At 51.8% G+C, this 14794-nt stretch overlaps 2 protein-coding genes across 2 annotated transcripts; both read right to left on the minus strand.

Annotated features, from left to right (window-relative positions):
* Window positions 1-313: 313 nt before the first annotated feature.
* Pfn3 (profilin 3) lies at window positions 314-912 on the minus strand. The gene has a single exon (XM_051172352.1). The coding sequence runs from the start codon at window positions 805-807 to the stop codon at window positions 394-396; it is 414 nt and encodes a 137-aa protein (XP_051028309.1). The 5' UTR covers window positions 808-912; the 3' UTR covers window positions 314-393.
* A 2249-nt stretch (window positions 913-3161) lies between these two features.
* On the minus strand, window positions 3162-10588 carry F12 (coagulation factor XII). Its single transcript, XM_051172071.1, has 14 exons — window positions 10426-10588; window positions 10025-10082; window positions 7720-7819; window positions 7465-7535; window positions 7052-7162; window positions 6836-6967; window positions 6635-6739; window positions 6391-6556; window positions 6079-6296; window positions 5731-5944; window positions 5437-5573; window positions 5208-5351; window positions 3443-3591; window positions 3162-3358 (listed from the first exon to the last, which is right to left on the minus strand). The coding sequence occupies exons 1-14, from the start codon at window positions 10480-10482 to the stop codon at window positions 3191-3193; spliced, it is 1830 nt and encodes a 609-aa protein (XP_051028028.1). The 5' UTR covers window positions 10483-10588; the 3' UTR covers window positions 3162-3190.
* Between the last annotated feature and the right edge of the window lie 4206 nt (window positions 10589-14794).

Below are 14794 nucleotides of genomic sequence, written 5' to 3' on the forward strand. Positions count from 1 at the left end.
AGGGTCACTCAGCTCCAGTCTGAACCTCACAGACCTTGGCTGATGTGCGCTGGGGAAGGAGGCATGGGCGTGACTCCCTTGGCTGTTATGCCTACAAGTGTGGGAGATTCTGTGAGAAAGAAAGCTAAAGCCTGGGGGAAAGTTTGAGATCTCACCACCCCAGTGTTCTTTCGCAGTTGTGGAGTCCCTAGAGCCCTGGGAAGGTGCCAGGAAGCACCATAACTGTGGGACCAAAGGCCTCTTACAAGGCATCTACCACAGGAGGAGAGGACGCACAGGAGGCCTAGTTTCCTTGTTTGCAACTCCTCACATGCCCAAAGAGGATAATTCCACAGTGCCCCATTATGGTTTATTCTGTTCCCCCTACCACCATGGGCAGTCCTGGCTGTCTCCCTAGGAGCACTGCTCACGCAGCCCACCAATCAGATCATGCACTGTCTTGTTGAGGATGCCTCCATGTACACCTCGTCTGCCCATGAGCACCAGGAGCGCCCGTGGCGTGTGGCCCACGCAGATCGCACGCCCATCCAACCCCTTGGTGCGAGCATCCAGTACGCCGTCGCCCTCGGCCAGCAGGTAGTCACGGATAACGCAGCAGCGCCGGCCTGCTACGCTCAGACCTGTCTGCAGAAAGGTGTGCCGGTCTGGCCCGGTGAGCACGCCCACCTCCTGTGGGGAGATGGCCGCCAGTAGACCCCCGGGCCGTGATGCCCACACACAGCGATTGTCCAAGTGGCCCACGATGGCCACGTCATCGATGCGCTGATCCCGCAGCACCGCACTGATGTAGCCCTTCCAGTCACCCATCTCCGCTCAGAGTCAGTCCCTGCAACTTGCGCTAGAGGGGTGGCCTGAGCTAAGAACACCTGTGGCGCGCAGTGAAATTCGCAGGGCGGGGCTATGACGTCAGGCAAACGTCACAGACCGGCTACCTAAGAGGAGAATGTGAGGGCGGTGAAGTTGAGTGGTGGGGGCGGTTCTAAAAGTAGCAATAGGAGGAAATGGAAGATGGGTGAAGGGTTGGAGAGATGGCAGTGTTAAGTGCTCTTACTCAGGACCGGAGTTGCACTCCAAACATCACCTCTGTTGGCATACAAAGCCTGTAATTCCCACTCAAAATCTGACAACTCTGGCTCTCTGGCTTCCTTAGGCAAGCTCACACACATATACAATTTAAATTTAAAAAAAAAAAAAAAAAAAGGTCTGGTGGAAGAGAAGAAACTGTTTCCACAGAGGACCCAGAATTCAATTCCCAGCATCCAGGTAAAGCAGCTCACTGATGCCCCCTTCTGGCCTCTTTGGGTACCTGCATGCAGTTCCACAGACACACATAACTTAAAAATCTTGAAATTGTAACGTTTAGTTATTAAAAATTGGCTCAGGGGCTGGAGGGATGGGTCAGAGGTTAAGAGCACTGTCTGCTCTTCCAGAGGTTCTGAGTTCAATTCCCAGCAACCGCAAGCACAACCATGTACAATGAGATCTGGTGTCCTCCTCTGGCATGCAAGAAACACATATGGGCATAATACTGTATACATAATAAATTTTTTTTAATTGGCTCAAAAAGTAAAAGTGCCTTGCCTTGTAAGCCTGGTACTCTGAGCCTCATATCCCTGGAGCCCACATAAAGGCAGGAGGAGAGAACCAATTTCACAAAGTTGTCCTCTGACCTCCACACAGCCCTTTGACACACTCAAACACCTCTCTCTCTCTCTCTCTCTCTCTCTCTCTCTCTCTCTCTCTCTCTCTCTCTCTCTCTCTCTCTCTCTCTCTCTCTCTCTCTCTCTCTCTCCTTTCCTTAATTTTAAAAAGCCAAACATGGTGGCACACAATTCTCAGACTCAGGAGGTAGAGGCAAATGTATCTCTGCAAGTTCAAGTTTAGCCTGCTCTACACAGCAAGTCACAGGCCAGCCAAGACCTACATAGTAAGATGCTGCATCCAAAAAAGGGGGTGGGGTGGGTGGGAACATCTCCCACAGAATGAAAGATGGGTGTAAGGGCTGGGGCTGTAGCTGGCAGTTAGCAGAGTGCCTGCCTGTTATGCACAATGCTTTGGGATTGATTCCCCCAGGACCATAAACTGAGTATGATGGTACAGGCCTACAGTCTCAGCATCATGTCTCAATAAATCAATAAACAATGACATTTTTAAGAGTAAGAAAAGTGCTGGTGGCTGGGCATGGTGGCACACGCCTTTAATCCCAGCACTCGGGAGGCAGAGGCAAGTGGAGTTCGAAGCCAGCCTGGTCTACAGAGTGAGTCCAGGACAGCCAGACTTCTCTCCTGCAAGGGAGCCATTAAACCTTACTTTGAATTTGGGCGGCCATGGCACACGCCTTTAATCCCAGCACTTGGGAGGCAGAGGCAGGCAGATCGCTGTGAGTTCGAGGCCAGCCTGGTCTACAGAGTAAGTTCCAAGACAGCCGAGAGTACACAGAGAAACCCTGTCTCAGACCAAAACGAAAAGACCTCGTTTTAGAGTTCCAATATCCCAGAAGGCTTATGGACTGCTGCCTCTTACCCCAGCTTTTACTTTAGTAGCTTAGAATAGAGCTTCAGACATTCCTTGCCTCCAGCGTGCACCACCATGCCAGGCTCAAAGTTCAACAAACAAACAAACAAACAAACAGCAAAACCCACAAAGCCCTTCCCTCCACCCCCACCCCTTCAGTGGAGGTGCTGTATATATAGCCCAGGGCCTCACAGGTCCAATCTGGAACATTCCTAACTACGGTTCTCTACCTGCAGAGTTGTAAAAAGAGGCCACCACTGCCTTCTCCCTCGAGGCTCCAGCTCACTGATCTCAGACTTAAACGCTGCCTCTGAAAGCTCCCCAGGTGACCCAGAGGTCTATAGTTGAGGTGGAGAGCATGTTACTATGGAAAAAGAGTGAAGGAGTTCTGGTGAGCAAGTTCAGGGCCCTCCTTGTACAAAGTAAGGCTGAGAAAATATGGTGGCCTAGACAAGCCCCTGGTGCTGACATCTGGTCAACTACCTTATCAGGCAGCAAGGGAGTTGGTGCCCCCCCCGCTTGGCATTTCAAGGGGGAATTCTGAGGAGCATTCTCAAAGCACTTTATTGAGTTTCTGTGCCCCAGAGACCCGGGCATTAGCTTCACGTGGGCCATCACGCCATACTCAGCCTCCCGTTCCAAGAGCACACAAGAGGGAAGGACCAAGCTGGGTTACTTATGAAGCAATATGCTCCTGGATCCAAGCCAGGTAGTTAGCCACGTCGGTGTAGACTCCAGGTTTGTTGCGGTCCCCACACCCGGAGCCCCAGCTGACGACACCTCTCAGTGTGATCTGGCTCTCTGCAGCTCCTTCCTCACACACCAGAGGACCCCCGGAATCACCCTGGGTGGACGATAAGCAGCTCCTTGGTCTTGTCCTATGGTTGACAGGCAGGGGCAAGGGACCAACCAAGACCCCAGAGCTGACCTGGCAGGCGTCGGTGCCTCCCTCCAGGAAGCCAGCACAAAGCATTCCAGGCAGGATGGCGTTTCCATGCACTTCAGGATCGGAGCAGCGCTCCTGGGAGATAAAGGGTACCTGTGCCTCCTGCAGGAAGGTGGCGTACTCCTCCGCCCCTGCAAAGCAGGCGTGCGACCTGAGCTTGCTGAGTGGGCCAGGTTACCAGGCAATTCCACACCTACTCTGACTTTGCTCCCTCACAGCAAGGCTGAGTGGTGGGACCTGCCAATAACTAGTTCACAGGCGAGGAAGCTTGAAGACCAGAGAAGAGCTGGGATTGGAGCGAATAGGGCTAACAGGAAGCCCTGCCCCTTACTCTCTCCCACGCAGTGGCTCAGAACCTGGCTCCCAAAATAGTTCCCCCCATTGTTCCAGCGTGGGGACAAAGTCCCAGTTTGTAATTTCGAGCCCAGAGATAAGCATGAGAAAGCTCAGTTCTCTCTGTAATCCTGTGCAGTGTTACTGTTTGTCAATTTGACATAAACCAGCGACATCTGGGTAGAAAGAACTTCACTTGAGAAGATGCCTCCATAAGATTGGCCTATGGAAATGTCTGTGGGCCATTTTCTTGATTAATGATTGATGTGAGAGGGCCCAGCCCACTGTGGGTGGTGCCACGCTGAATAGGTGGGCCTGGGTTGTATAAGAAAGCAAGCTGAGCCAGGCACTGGTGGACTTTAATCCTAGCACTGGTGAGACAGAAGCAGGTGGCTCTCCAGCCTGGTCAACAGAGTTCCTGGACAGCCAGGACTACACAGAGAAAACCTGTCTCCGGAAAGAGAGAGAGAGAGAGAGAGAGAGAGAGAGAGAGAGAGAGAGAGAGAGAGAGAAGGTTGAGGTGTGGGGGATGGCTCTGAGGTTGAGTACTTGCTATACCCAGGCGTGGTGGCGCACACCTTTAATCCCAGCACTCAGGAGGCAGAGGCAGGCGGATTTCTGTGACTCCGAGGAACCTGGTCTACAAAGTGAGTCCAGGACAGCCAGGACTACAAGAGAAACCCTGTCTTGAAACAAACAAACAAACAAACAAACAGTACTTGCTGTTCTTGCAGAGGACCTTGGTTCAGTTCCCAGCACCCACCCACATGGTGGCTCCAGATCTGGCTTCTCCTATACCAGGCACATACATGGTGCACATATATGCATGCAGACAGTCATGCATGAACATAAAATAAAAATAAATGAAAAAAATGGCTTTTTGAGGCAGGGTTTCTCTGTGTAGTCCTGGCTGTCCTGGAACTCTCTTTGTAAAGTGGGCTGGCCTCTAATTCACAGAAATCCTCCTGCCTCTGCCTCTTCAAACTCACAGAGATCCTCCTGCTGGGATTAAAGGTGTGAGACACCATGCCCGGCAATAAATGAATTTTTAAAAACAAAGTTGATCAAGCCACGAGGAGCAAGGCAGCAAGGACTGTCCCTTCCTGCTTTCTGCCTCAGTTCTTGCCCCCAAGTTCCTGCCATGGCTTCCCCCAGTAGTGGACCTTGCAAGGCAAATAAAGCCTTTTCTGCCTAAGCTGGATTTGGTCATGGTCTTTATCACCACAATAGAAGTAAACTAGAATCTCCACAGCAAATTCTAGATTCTTGGAAGGTCATGCTACAGAGACAAGGGCCCTGCACATTTTTACAACTGTCAGGCCAGTGAAATGTGTCCCCCAAACTCATTGGAGGCTACCAAAAGTTCACGCTCATAGCCAAAAGTCTCCAACCAGCCCCCAACAGCTGTGCTTACCCTCAAACTGGTGACCCCAGCCGGCCACCTCACAGATCACTGTCTCAGAGGGTGGAGCTGCACTGCTGGGCAGACACACCGGTTGGATGTGAGGCGACAGGTTTGCGCAGTTGTTGTTTTCGCTTTCCTGCAGGCGCAGTAAAGCTACCCCGAGAGGGAAAGGTTAGACTGTGATCTAGGGACCCAGCCCTCCCCATTCTTTCTCCCTATCCCTGCAGGGTCACCCCACCCAAGTCATGTTGGTAGGTGCTGGAGGAGAAGCCCTCATGAAGGTGGTAGGAGTTCACAGCCAGTGTCTGGCAATGCTCGCAGCTTCGGTTATGGCGATCTTGACCAAGCACCACTGTCAGTTCCTGGGGGGCCGGCCTGCGGTGGGGTGAAGGACAGACAGCATGTTCAGTGGATACAGACCTTTTGGGGTACCCCTGTTTCCATCCCTCCGGAGGAGCTCTAGAAAGGCGGGGAAGAGTAGGGTGCAGGTAGGGTAGGAGCGGGCTAGGGGGTCCCTGAGGGCGGCGCTTGCCGGTTCTGCAGGCAGTGAGCCGCGGTCAGCACCCAGCAGGGGGCGATGAGGCTGCCGCCGCAGAAGTTGTCGCCCCAGTACAGTGCGGCGATGTAGGGATGCGACCCAGGGAGAGCCACTAGTCCGCCTATCACGCGCCTGAGCGAGGACAGTCGCTTGCGGAACCGCTGTCCGCAGCCCACTGTGCTGGTCCTGGTGTGATGCTCTGACGAGGCTGTGGATGGAAGGAGAGACTGGCTGAGGCCGGGGACACCGCCTACAGGCTGCCTGAAATAAGCGGGGGGGGGGGGGGGGGGGGGGGGGGGGGTGGCCCACATCCTCGGTGCTGCTCCTCCCCTTCTGCCTAACCGTCTAGTGCATGGGACACAGATGGCTCCTGGGACGTGGGCTGAGGCTTCTGCAGTGTGGAAGGCCAGGGCACCAGCAAGTCCTGCCGTTCAAGGGTAACTCGAGGTATGAGTGTTGCCTGGATTGGAGCCTGGCACTGCTCCAGGTCGCAATAGTCCCAGCTCAGCCTGTCACCACTCCAGACGTAGCACCATGGACGTGTGTCATTATCCGGGTTCCTGCAATTTCAAAAGGGAGCTCTGTTAAAACATGGGGAGGCCCTGGAGGCCCAAAGGGGAAGCAAATTGCCCTGCCCCATCCCTCCCCGCGAACCTGCAGAATGCGTGGTGGCCCAGGCCCCGGCTTAGCGCTTGCTTCGCAGTCATGTTCCAGTAGGTGGCCTCGGAGGCCCACCGCTGACATGGCGCACCCGACAGAGTGGTTCTAGCCTGGCCCCGGTAGCTGAACCCACTGCCATCATAGCAGGTCGCATTAACGTCTAGAGAGATAGGGGTTCACTTTTCCATTCTCCCTTATCCACCTCCACAAACATTTCTCACGTGGGATCCCAACTCACCTATGTCGCAAAAACGTCCGGTGTACCCCACAGGGCAACGGCACAATTCGTGGCCCTCCACCTGGAGGCAGCTGCCTCCATGAAGGCACTGATTGGTGCTGCAGGCTGGCGAGGAGGCACAAATTGGGCCATCCCTGGGTATATCACACTACCCAGCCTTCTACCAGGGGCTCCCGGCTTTCTGCCCTCCTCCCCACTTACCCTGACTGGCCACAGGCTTGCAGTGAGCCTCAGGACCTTTGCACTGGCACCTGGCCACATCTGCTGGCCCCGCTCTAAGCCATGTCTCATTCTCATGGAAGAATTGGAGGAGCTGGGGTTCAAAGCATTTCTCTGGGGACAAAAGGAGGCCAGTGGGGGCCATGCCAAATCTCCGAGGCTCCAAGGGACCTCTTGCTGGGAAGCAGGTCCTCTTACCTCTCTGACAGTGCTTCCCCGTGAGGTGTTCAGGGCAGAGACAGAGGGGGCCGCTGGGGGTGTTCACGCACGTCCCTCCTTCATGGCAGGGGCTGTGTTTGCTGCAGTGGTCTGAGAGGTGGACCCCAAAGGAAGCACAGGGAGTCTGAACGACGCGAGTAGGCATCAATGCCCTGACTGAACTCGCTTGTCATAGAACTACAGAAGCCAAGCTCTAGTCCCTAAGCTCATCTGTAAAATGGTGGTCCCTTTTGCCAGGATTGTTCTGCTGACGTTGGAAAGGATGAAGTAAGAGAAAGGAAGGGGCTTGGCCCAGACTCCCACGTGTGCGGGTCTGATGCTACCTAGTAGGTGGGTGGGACTGGGGAGAAGATCAGGAGATGGCCTTGGGCCACCCAGGGTTTGCACAATACCTTTCACCTTCTTGGGTTCCAAGCAGTACCCCCATTGCTGGTCCTCATCAAAGTTGGAGGTGGTAGCACACCTGGGGAAGTAGAAGGGGTTTCCCTGCATTGCCTGAGGCTGGCTAGCCCTCCTTAACACCCTCACCACCCCCACCACCCCACCACCCCACTACCTTGCCTTGACCAAAAGCAATTCTTAGACAGATGACAGGCAGACTCCATTTCATCCAGGCCCCTCCTCCAACCCTTACTAGAAACGCTTACCAGGGCCGGGAGCCTGGCCGGCCCTTGCGGATGCATTTGTGGTACAGACGACGGTGGTGCTGGAAGGGAAAGTGGCAGAGCTTCCCATCGACAGTGAGGACTGTGGGAAGAACACACTTCTGAGGCCCCCCCTATGCCCAGCTGCCCAGGCTCTACCTCATGGGGCCTGGCTGGAAAAAGAAAAGAACCTCAAAGAGCCGTTATGCCTTCAAGACTGCCTCCTGCCTAGAACGCTGGCTTCTAAGAGCCAGAGAGCTGGCATAGGCTGCTGACTCCAGCACTTGCAAGCTCCTCCACCCCGGCCAAATCTGAAAGCCAGGTGCTTGTTACAAAGTTGCCCTTCGAAAAACCAAAAAAAAAAAAAGTGCGCTTAATAAATGTGTAAGGGGGTGGGGAGGTGCACGCCTTTATTCCCAGCACTTGGGAGGCAGAAGCAAGTGGGTCTCTGTGAGTTCAAGGCCAGCCTGGTCTACACAGAGAGTTCTTGGACAGCCAGAGGTATACACAGAAACCCTGTCTCAAGATAAATAAATAAATATTTAGGTCTCTTAACCATTCTTCGTCATGCACTGACTTGCAATTGTTTGCAGGTCGGCCAGCTTTGTAAACATTTATTTGTAACCCCTAACCAGTATTTGTGATTCAGGTTGCAGGTATAGGTCAGCACTTATAGAGGTTGCCTAAGATGGGCAAGACATCACAAGCCAAAACAAAGCCAAAGAAGCTACCAGCAGTGCCTTCGTGATCTTTATGGAACTGTATGGTGTTTAGACTCAGACCCAGGACAAGCAGCTGAGGTACCTTTTTAACCAAAGTGGACCTGACCTCCAGGGTCTCCCAGCATCCCTCAGTCCCTACCTGTTGCCCTCCCTCTATCCTGAACTCTTTAGACCAGGGGCAGAGCTTTCTCTTCATTATATAATCAAGATGTTAAGGGACCATCAACGTGCATACTGAATAACATGTCTTTAAACAGAAGCCATATGCAACAAGGTTACATCTTAACAGGTGATGAAAATGTCCTAGCCCAGTGGCTCGCAGAACCTAATAGGATTTGTGAATTTGATGTTCATGGTAGCTGGGTAGAACATAATTCATCATAAGAAATAACTGTCCTTGCGGGGGTGGGGTGGGGTGTGGAAGAGCTTGGAGGGAGGAAAAAGGGGGCAGGATAACGTGATTATAATCTCAAAAAGAAGAAGAAATAACTGCTTCAAGGGACGCTGTGTAGCTTAGTGTCCGTTCTTGGGACCAGAAGCCCGGCACCTAGTGTGTGCTCAACAAATGTTTGTTGCTATTTTAATTTTAGTGTCGTTGTAGCACCAGGGTGATAAAGAGAGAGGAGGATCCTAGAGCTTTAGGGCAGGGGAGCACTGTTGGGTCAGGATGAAAGGGACAGCATCTGTTTGGCTTAGTGTGAGGTTAGGAGAAAAGGCCGGAGGGTCACACGGTGCTGGACTTCAGTGTGAGACGTCACACTACAAGCATCAGCTTGACCCCCCAGACAAGGCTCACCATGGTAGGGTTTTGTGTTCACAAGCCCTCTGTCAGGGTTTGGGGCGGGAGGGGGTGGTAGGAACCCTTCACCTAAATCAAATGTACTAAGAGTTTAGGACATATTTTTTTTTTCTTTCCATGGTGCTGAAAATTAAACCCAGGGCTGTGTACATGCTGGGCAAGTGCTCTCCCAGTAAGCGACAGCCTAGGGTAAGAACTAAGGTTTTCCAGGCCTTTACTAGGCAGTGGCCTTGAGGCGATCTGCTTTACAAGGAAAAGCAACTCATTTCTCCTCCCCAGCAGCCCTGAGTGACTCACTCTTATCCATCTTGTTTTACAGGCAGGGAAAAGTGAGGCATAGACAGCAAACTCATGCACGAAGAAGCTAGGATTTGGAGACATTTTGGGTATCTGTGATCTTGGGCTCCCATCACCCACTGAGGGTCTGGGCTCTACCACACTGACATCCTCCAGCTGTGTTGAAAGGAGAAGGGGGAAGGTGGGGAAACCGAGGAAGACTGGGGAGAGTGCAGGCTTGACGGCATCAGTCAACAGCCCACCTCCCCTCACTACCTAGGGCCAGCATGCTCTGAGACAGGCCTTCAGTAGCTGAAGGCTGCCCTCTGCGCACACAGCTTGCTCCCCTCTGGCTCTGTGGTGGGCACCCAGACCAGAACGCCAACTGAACAGCTTTGCTCAGGATCCCTCCTGTCTGCTCCAGAGGCCCGAGGCTGCATGGAGATCATGCAGGCTGGAGCACACTCACCCCACCGGAGGGTAGATTAGGAAGAAGAGCCAGGTCACTTACCCACGGTGAGGTCATCAGCTCCATGCTTGAACTCCTTGGGGCCTTTCCACGGTGGAGTCTACAGGAGAGAGAAGACAGGAGCGTTGCCGACAATCCCAGACTTTCCTTGATCTTATGTTAGGCCTTAGCCTCCTTCCACCTCTCCGAAGTACAGGATTTCCTTGCAAGACTTAGCCCTCCTCCCCCTCTTCCCGTTGTCTCCCCCACAAATGTAGTCCGTGTCCTCACATCCACCAGTGTGGACTGCTATCTCCTTTGTTTGGGCCTTCTGGGCTGCCTGCGCCTTCCCCCAGACAAATCTCCCAGCCACCTGAACTATCAGGTGACAGGCAGAGGTCAAAGTTGGGACAGGGACACCCTCAGTGTTATCCTGGTCCAATCCTAGGATCCACAGTCCTCACCGAAAGTGTCAAATCCAGGCTTATCAGCAGGGGTCCCAGGAGCAACAGAGCCGTCATGGCGTCTGTTGATGGTCCCGTTGCCTGCCCAGGAGTGAAGATCAATAGAACTGGCCAAAGGTCTCCAAAGCCTCGGAGGTGGAGATTGGACAAGCTCCCTCCTGGGCCTGAGGGGCACGGGCCTCATGGAAGGTCCAACCACACAGGGCCATGGAACCCTTGTGAGCAGGGAGTTGGCTGGTGGGAGTCAAATAAAGAAGGGCTGGGCTCTTGCCCTGCCCTCTCCTGAGTAGGAAGTTGGTCTTACTAGGACAGCGCTCCAGGTCCTGTTGCGGGGGAGGGGGTAAGGATGACAGAAGCGGGCTGGAGAAATAGCTCAGCGGTTAAGAGCACTGACTGCTCTTCCAGGGGTCCTGAGTTCAATTCCCAGCAACCACATGGTGACTCACAACCATCTGTAATGTGATCTGGTGCCCTCTTCTGACCTGCAGGTATGCATGCAGGCAAAGCACTGTATACATAATAATAAATAACTTAAAAAAAAAAAAAAAGAGGATGACTGAAGTGAAGCCGCTCTACTCACAGAGCCTTACCTTCTATCAGGGAGCAGGCTTGTTTTCTTCTGCTGTATAACTGATTACCACGCTCTGAGCATCCTAAAACAATGCTCACAGATGCACAGATCCATGGGTAAACACTTGGCGCTGCATGGTTAGAGCTGAGCTTCAGGAGCCTCCGAAGGGACATTTCCCTCTCAACCTTGGTCAGAAATCAGTTCCATGGGGCTGCAGGACAGATGTCCCTGCTTCCTTGTTGGCTGTCAACCACAGGTCACTTGTGTTTCCTACATTTCTGGTCACCTGCTTCCTCTAATTTAAAGCCAGTGTCAGGGCTGGCGGGGGTGGCTCAGCAGTTAGGACACTTGCTGCTCTTCCAGAGGTCCCGGGTTCTATTTCTGCTCCTACAGGACAGCTCAGAATTGTTCCAAGGGATCTGACGCCCTCTTCTGGCTTCTGCAGGAATCAGGCATGCACATGGTATACAGGTATGCGTGCATGCAGGCAAAACACTGCACAGAAGATAAATAAATTACCAGGCCAGTCTGGTCTACAAAGCGAGTCCAGGACAGCCAAGGCTACACAGAAAAAACCTGTCTCATGAAGAAAAGAAAAAAAAAGATAAATAAGTTAATTTTAAAACTAAAAATAATAAAATAGAGCCAGGACCAGAGAATGCCCGTGAATTGAATTGCTTCACACTTCATGTCTGCTTTGCCAGGAAAATGCTGGTCCCTTTCAGGGCTCATCTTTTTAGGTAAGGCCCATCAAAGATACTCATACAGAGCGTGGCATGGTGGTGCATGCCTTTAGTTCCAGGATACGGAGACAGGTGAGTCTCTTGAGACTGAGGCCAGCCTGGTATACATAGTGAGTTCCAAGACAGGGCTATGGAAAGAGATGCTTTCTTTAAATTAAAAAACAACAACAACAAAAAACACCTCTTACTATCACCACCAATATGGGCTCTTAATTACATTTGCAAATTCTTTTCCTGTTGAGGCAAGTTGACCTTTAATTGTGATCTTCTTGCTCGCCTCAGCCTCCCTAATATCACTTGTCACAACGTCCAACTCTATTATGAAAGGACTGGGGATGTGACCCAGGCTGAGTGGTGACTCAGTAGCAGAATGCTAGTCTAGCATGCAAAAGGCTATGGGCTCGATTCCTAGCCCCTCAAGAAATTATTTTACAAAATAACCTCAATCACGGTTTACATGGGCCACTGGGAGCAGGCAGAAATACATGGTGATGGAGATCTTGGTGCTGTCTCAGAACTGTACTCACTCCAGAGCTAGGTGCTAAATCAACAGGCACTGCCTTGCAGCTGCAGAGAGGGGAGGAAGATGGGGAAGGGGACGCTGTGGCATTTTCTACCCAGCATTCAGTTTGCTCAATAGGAACCATCCTTCCCTCCCTCCCCTTCCTGGGCTTCCAGAGAGCCAATCAGAGCATGGCACCTCTAGCCCATAACTCAGAAATAGAAATAGGGGTATCTCTGTCTCTTGAATGGCAGGATTAAAGATGTGTGCCGACGGGCCCCGCCCCCCACTAGGGTTTGGGGTTGCTGATGGGCATCTGCTACTGATTCAGGACAGTCTTGAGAAAGAAAAGCCAATCAAACAGGGAAGAGAAGACAGAAAATCCTCATGGGTGATTTCATTTCATAGACAGTGAAGGCAGAAGGTAACAACAGGTTTCTGAGTCTCCCTGAAGAGAGGAAGGCTGTGGTTGGCCTCGCGGCTTCGCAAGAGGAAGGCCAGAGGAACGGAACGGAACGGAACGGAGCACTTATTCAACTTTTGGTTTCAAAAGGAAGTTCTTGAGGGGACTGCCTCTGGACCACAATGAAAGGGTTATGGGTCTAGGGTCGTCCAGAGACTCACCAGCCTGACCATTTAACAAAGAAGAAGCTTTTAAGCCAGGCGTGATGGTGCACACCTGCCTTTAATCCCAGCAGAGGCAGAGGCAGGTGGATCTCTGTGAGTTCGAGGCCATCCTGGACTACAAAGTGAGTCCAGGACAGCCAGGGCTGTTACATAGAACCCGATCTCGAAAAACCAGAAGAAGAAGAAGGAGGAGGAGGAGGAGGAGGAGGAGGAGGAGGAGGAGGAGGAGAAAAGAAGAAGAAGAAGAAGAAGAAGAAGAAGAAGAAGAAGAAGAAGAAGAAGAAGAAGAAGAAGAAGAAGAAGAAGAAGCTTTTACTCAGATACTGGTGCCAGGTCTACACCTGGGACTTCAGATGCCCTAATGCAGCTCCCAGCCACCTCGGTCAGACACGGGTTTATAATGGCAAAGAATACAAAGCTACATTTTATCTGGTGCAAGCAGAAGGTCCTCTAGAACAAAACAAGCTTGTTTACAGAAGCTGAAATAGTAGTTAAAAAAAAAAAAATGTAAGCCTTAACCATCGTTAACATTTGGAGGTCTGATTTTGCTTTATAGTTATAAGCACAGAGATGATCAACTTCCAAACATAACATTAGCCATCACAAAATCATGACTGAGCCATAGTGGAGCTGACCGAAGTGAATGAACTCTGTCAGGCCTGGGTTGCCCCAGCACAGACCTTCTTGGCCCCAGGACCAGACCTCCTCCCCTGGGAGGGAGGGCCAGTTCACAGGAGAAGAGGAACTGGTTTGTGCCATAGAAAGGGCAAGGTCTGTTTCTTTGTTTTGTTTTGTTTTTGAGAGAGGGATTTCACATGTATCCTAGGCTGGTCTGACCTTGCAATCCCCCTGCCTCCACCTCCCAGGTGTGGGAACTGTGGATGTGTAACCCCCACCACACCAAGCTGTGAAGGTTTTACAGGGAGAGCATGGCTTCAAGGATAAGCAGCAGCCCAAATTCAGGCAGGCGAGGGAGGGCTGTGGTGAGGACAGGTTTCCATGTGGAAAGTGGATGTTAGATCATGCGGTCCATGTGTAGGGTAAAAGGCCCAAGGCCATTCTAGTTTCAAAAACTCACCAGACCCCACCACTTCTGGGCTTGCCCTGAAATCCCACCAATCCCTACCCTAGAAAACTCCACCCCCAAGAAACCCTACATAAAGCTTGTCTCCTGCTTAGTTGCCTGCTGTTTCTCCCCAAGCAGAGGCAGCCACCCTCCTGTCTCTCTCTCCCAATAAATCTCCTGTATGAGGTTTGTTGTACAGTGTGCCTTTCTGATATTCCTTGGTTACCAAATTCAGAATGCCTTTCCCCTCAGAGCTATAACACATTATGGACCAGTGGTGGATGCTCCTGGGCATTTGGAGGTCTACCATCTAATTATGAACCCCTCACCCCCAGGGAAAGTACAAACCAGTCACAAGAGGCCTACCCTGAACTGGTGGTACATTCCTGTAAGCCCATTGTTCAAAGGCAAGGGTAGGATTTTTCTAAGTTCAATGTGGGCCTACTGTTGTGTAGCATTCCCTCTGCGATAAAATATTCCTCAGACTCAGAGAGTAAATTTAGGAAGCCCAGGAAGATCCTGAAAGTTAAAAAGATTTACAAGGTTTGTTTCCAAGGCTATAAAAGTAGTAAACAATTACTAAAGAGAGAAAGAGAGAGTGTACCCTCCAAGTGGCCAAGCTGCTTGCAAGCCATGCAGAGAGCCCTAGGCATGCAGCTTCCCCGAGCTGCTGCCTGTGCTGGGGCAGCCTTTGAGACATCCATCCTCCCATCAGTGACCCCCTCACCCATATGCCTATAAGCAACCCCAGTAAACTCATTGGTTCACTAAACTAGACTTGGCTTAATCATTCTTTTGGTCTGTCATTGGTACCCTGTCTGTGGTGACAGATATTTGTTCACATGTCCCCATGTTAAATC

The sequence above is a fragment of the Acomys russatus genome, chromosome 3 (assembly GCF_903995435.1).
Source record: "Acomys russatus chromosome 3, mAcoRus1.1, whole genome shotgun sequence".
NCBI lineage: Eukaryota > Metazoa > Chordata > Mammalia > Rodentia > Muridae > Acomys > Acomys russatus.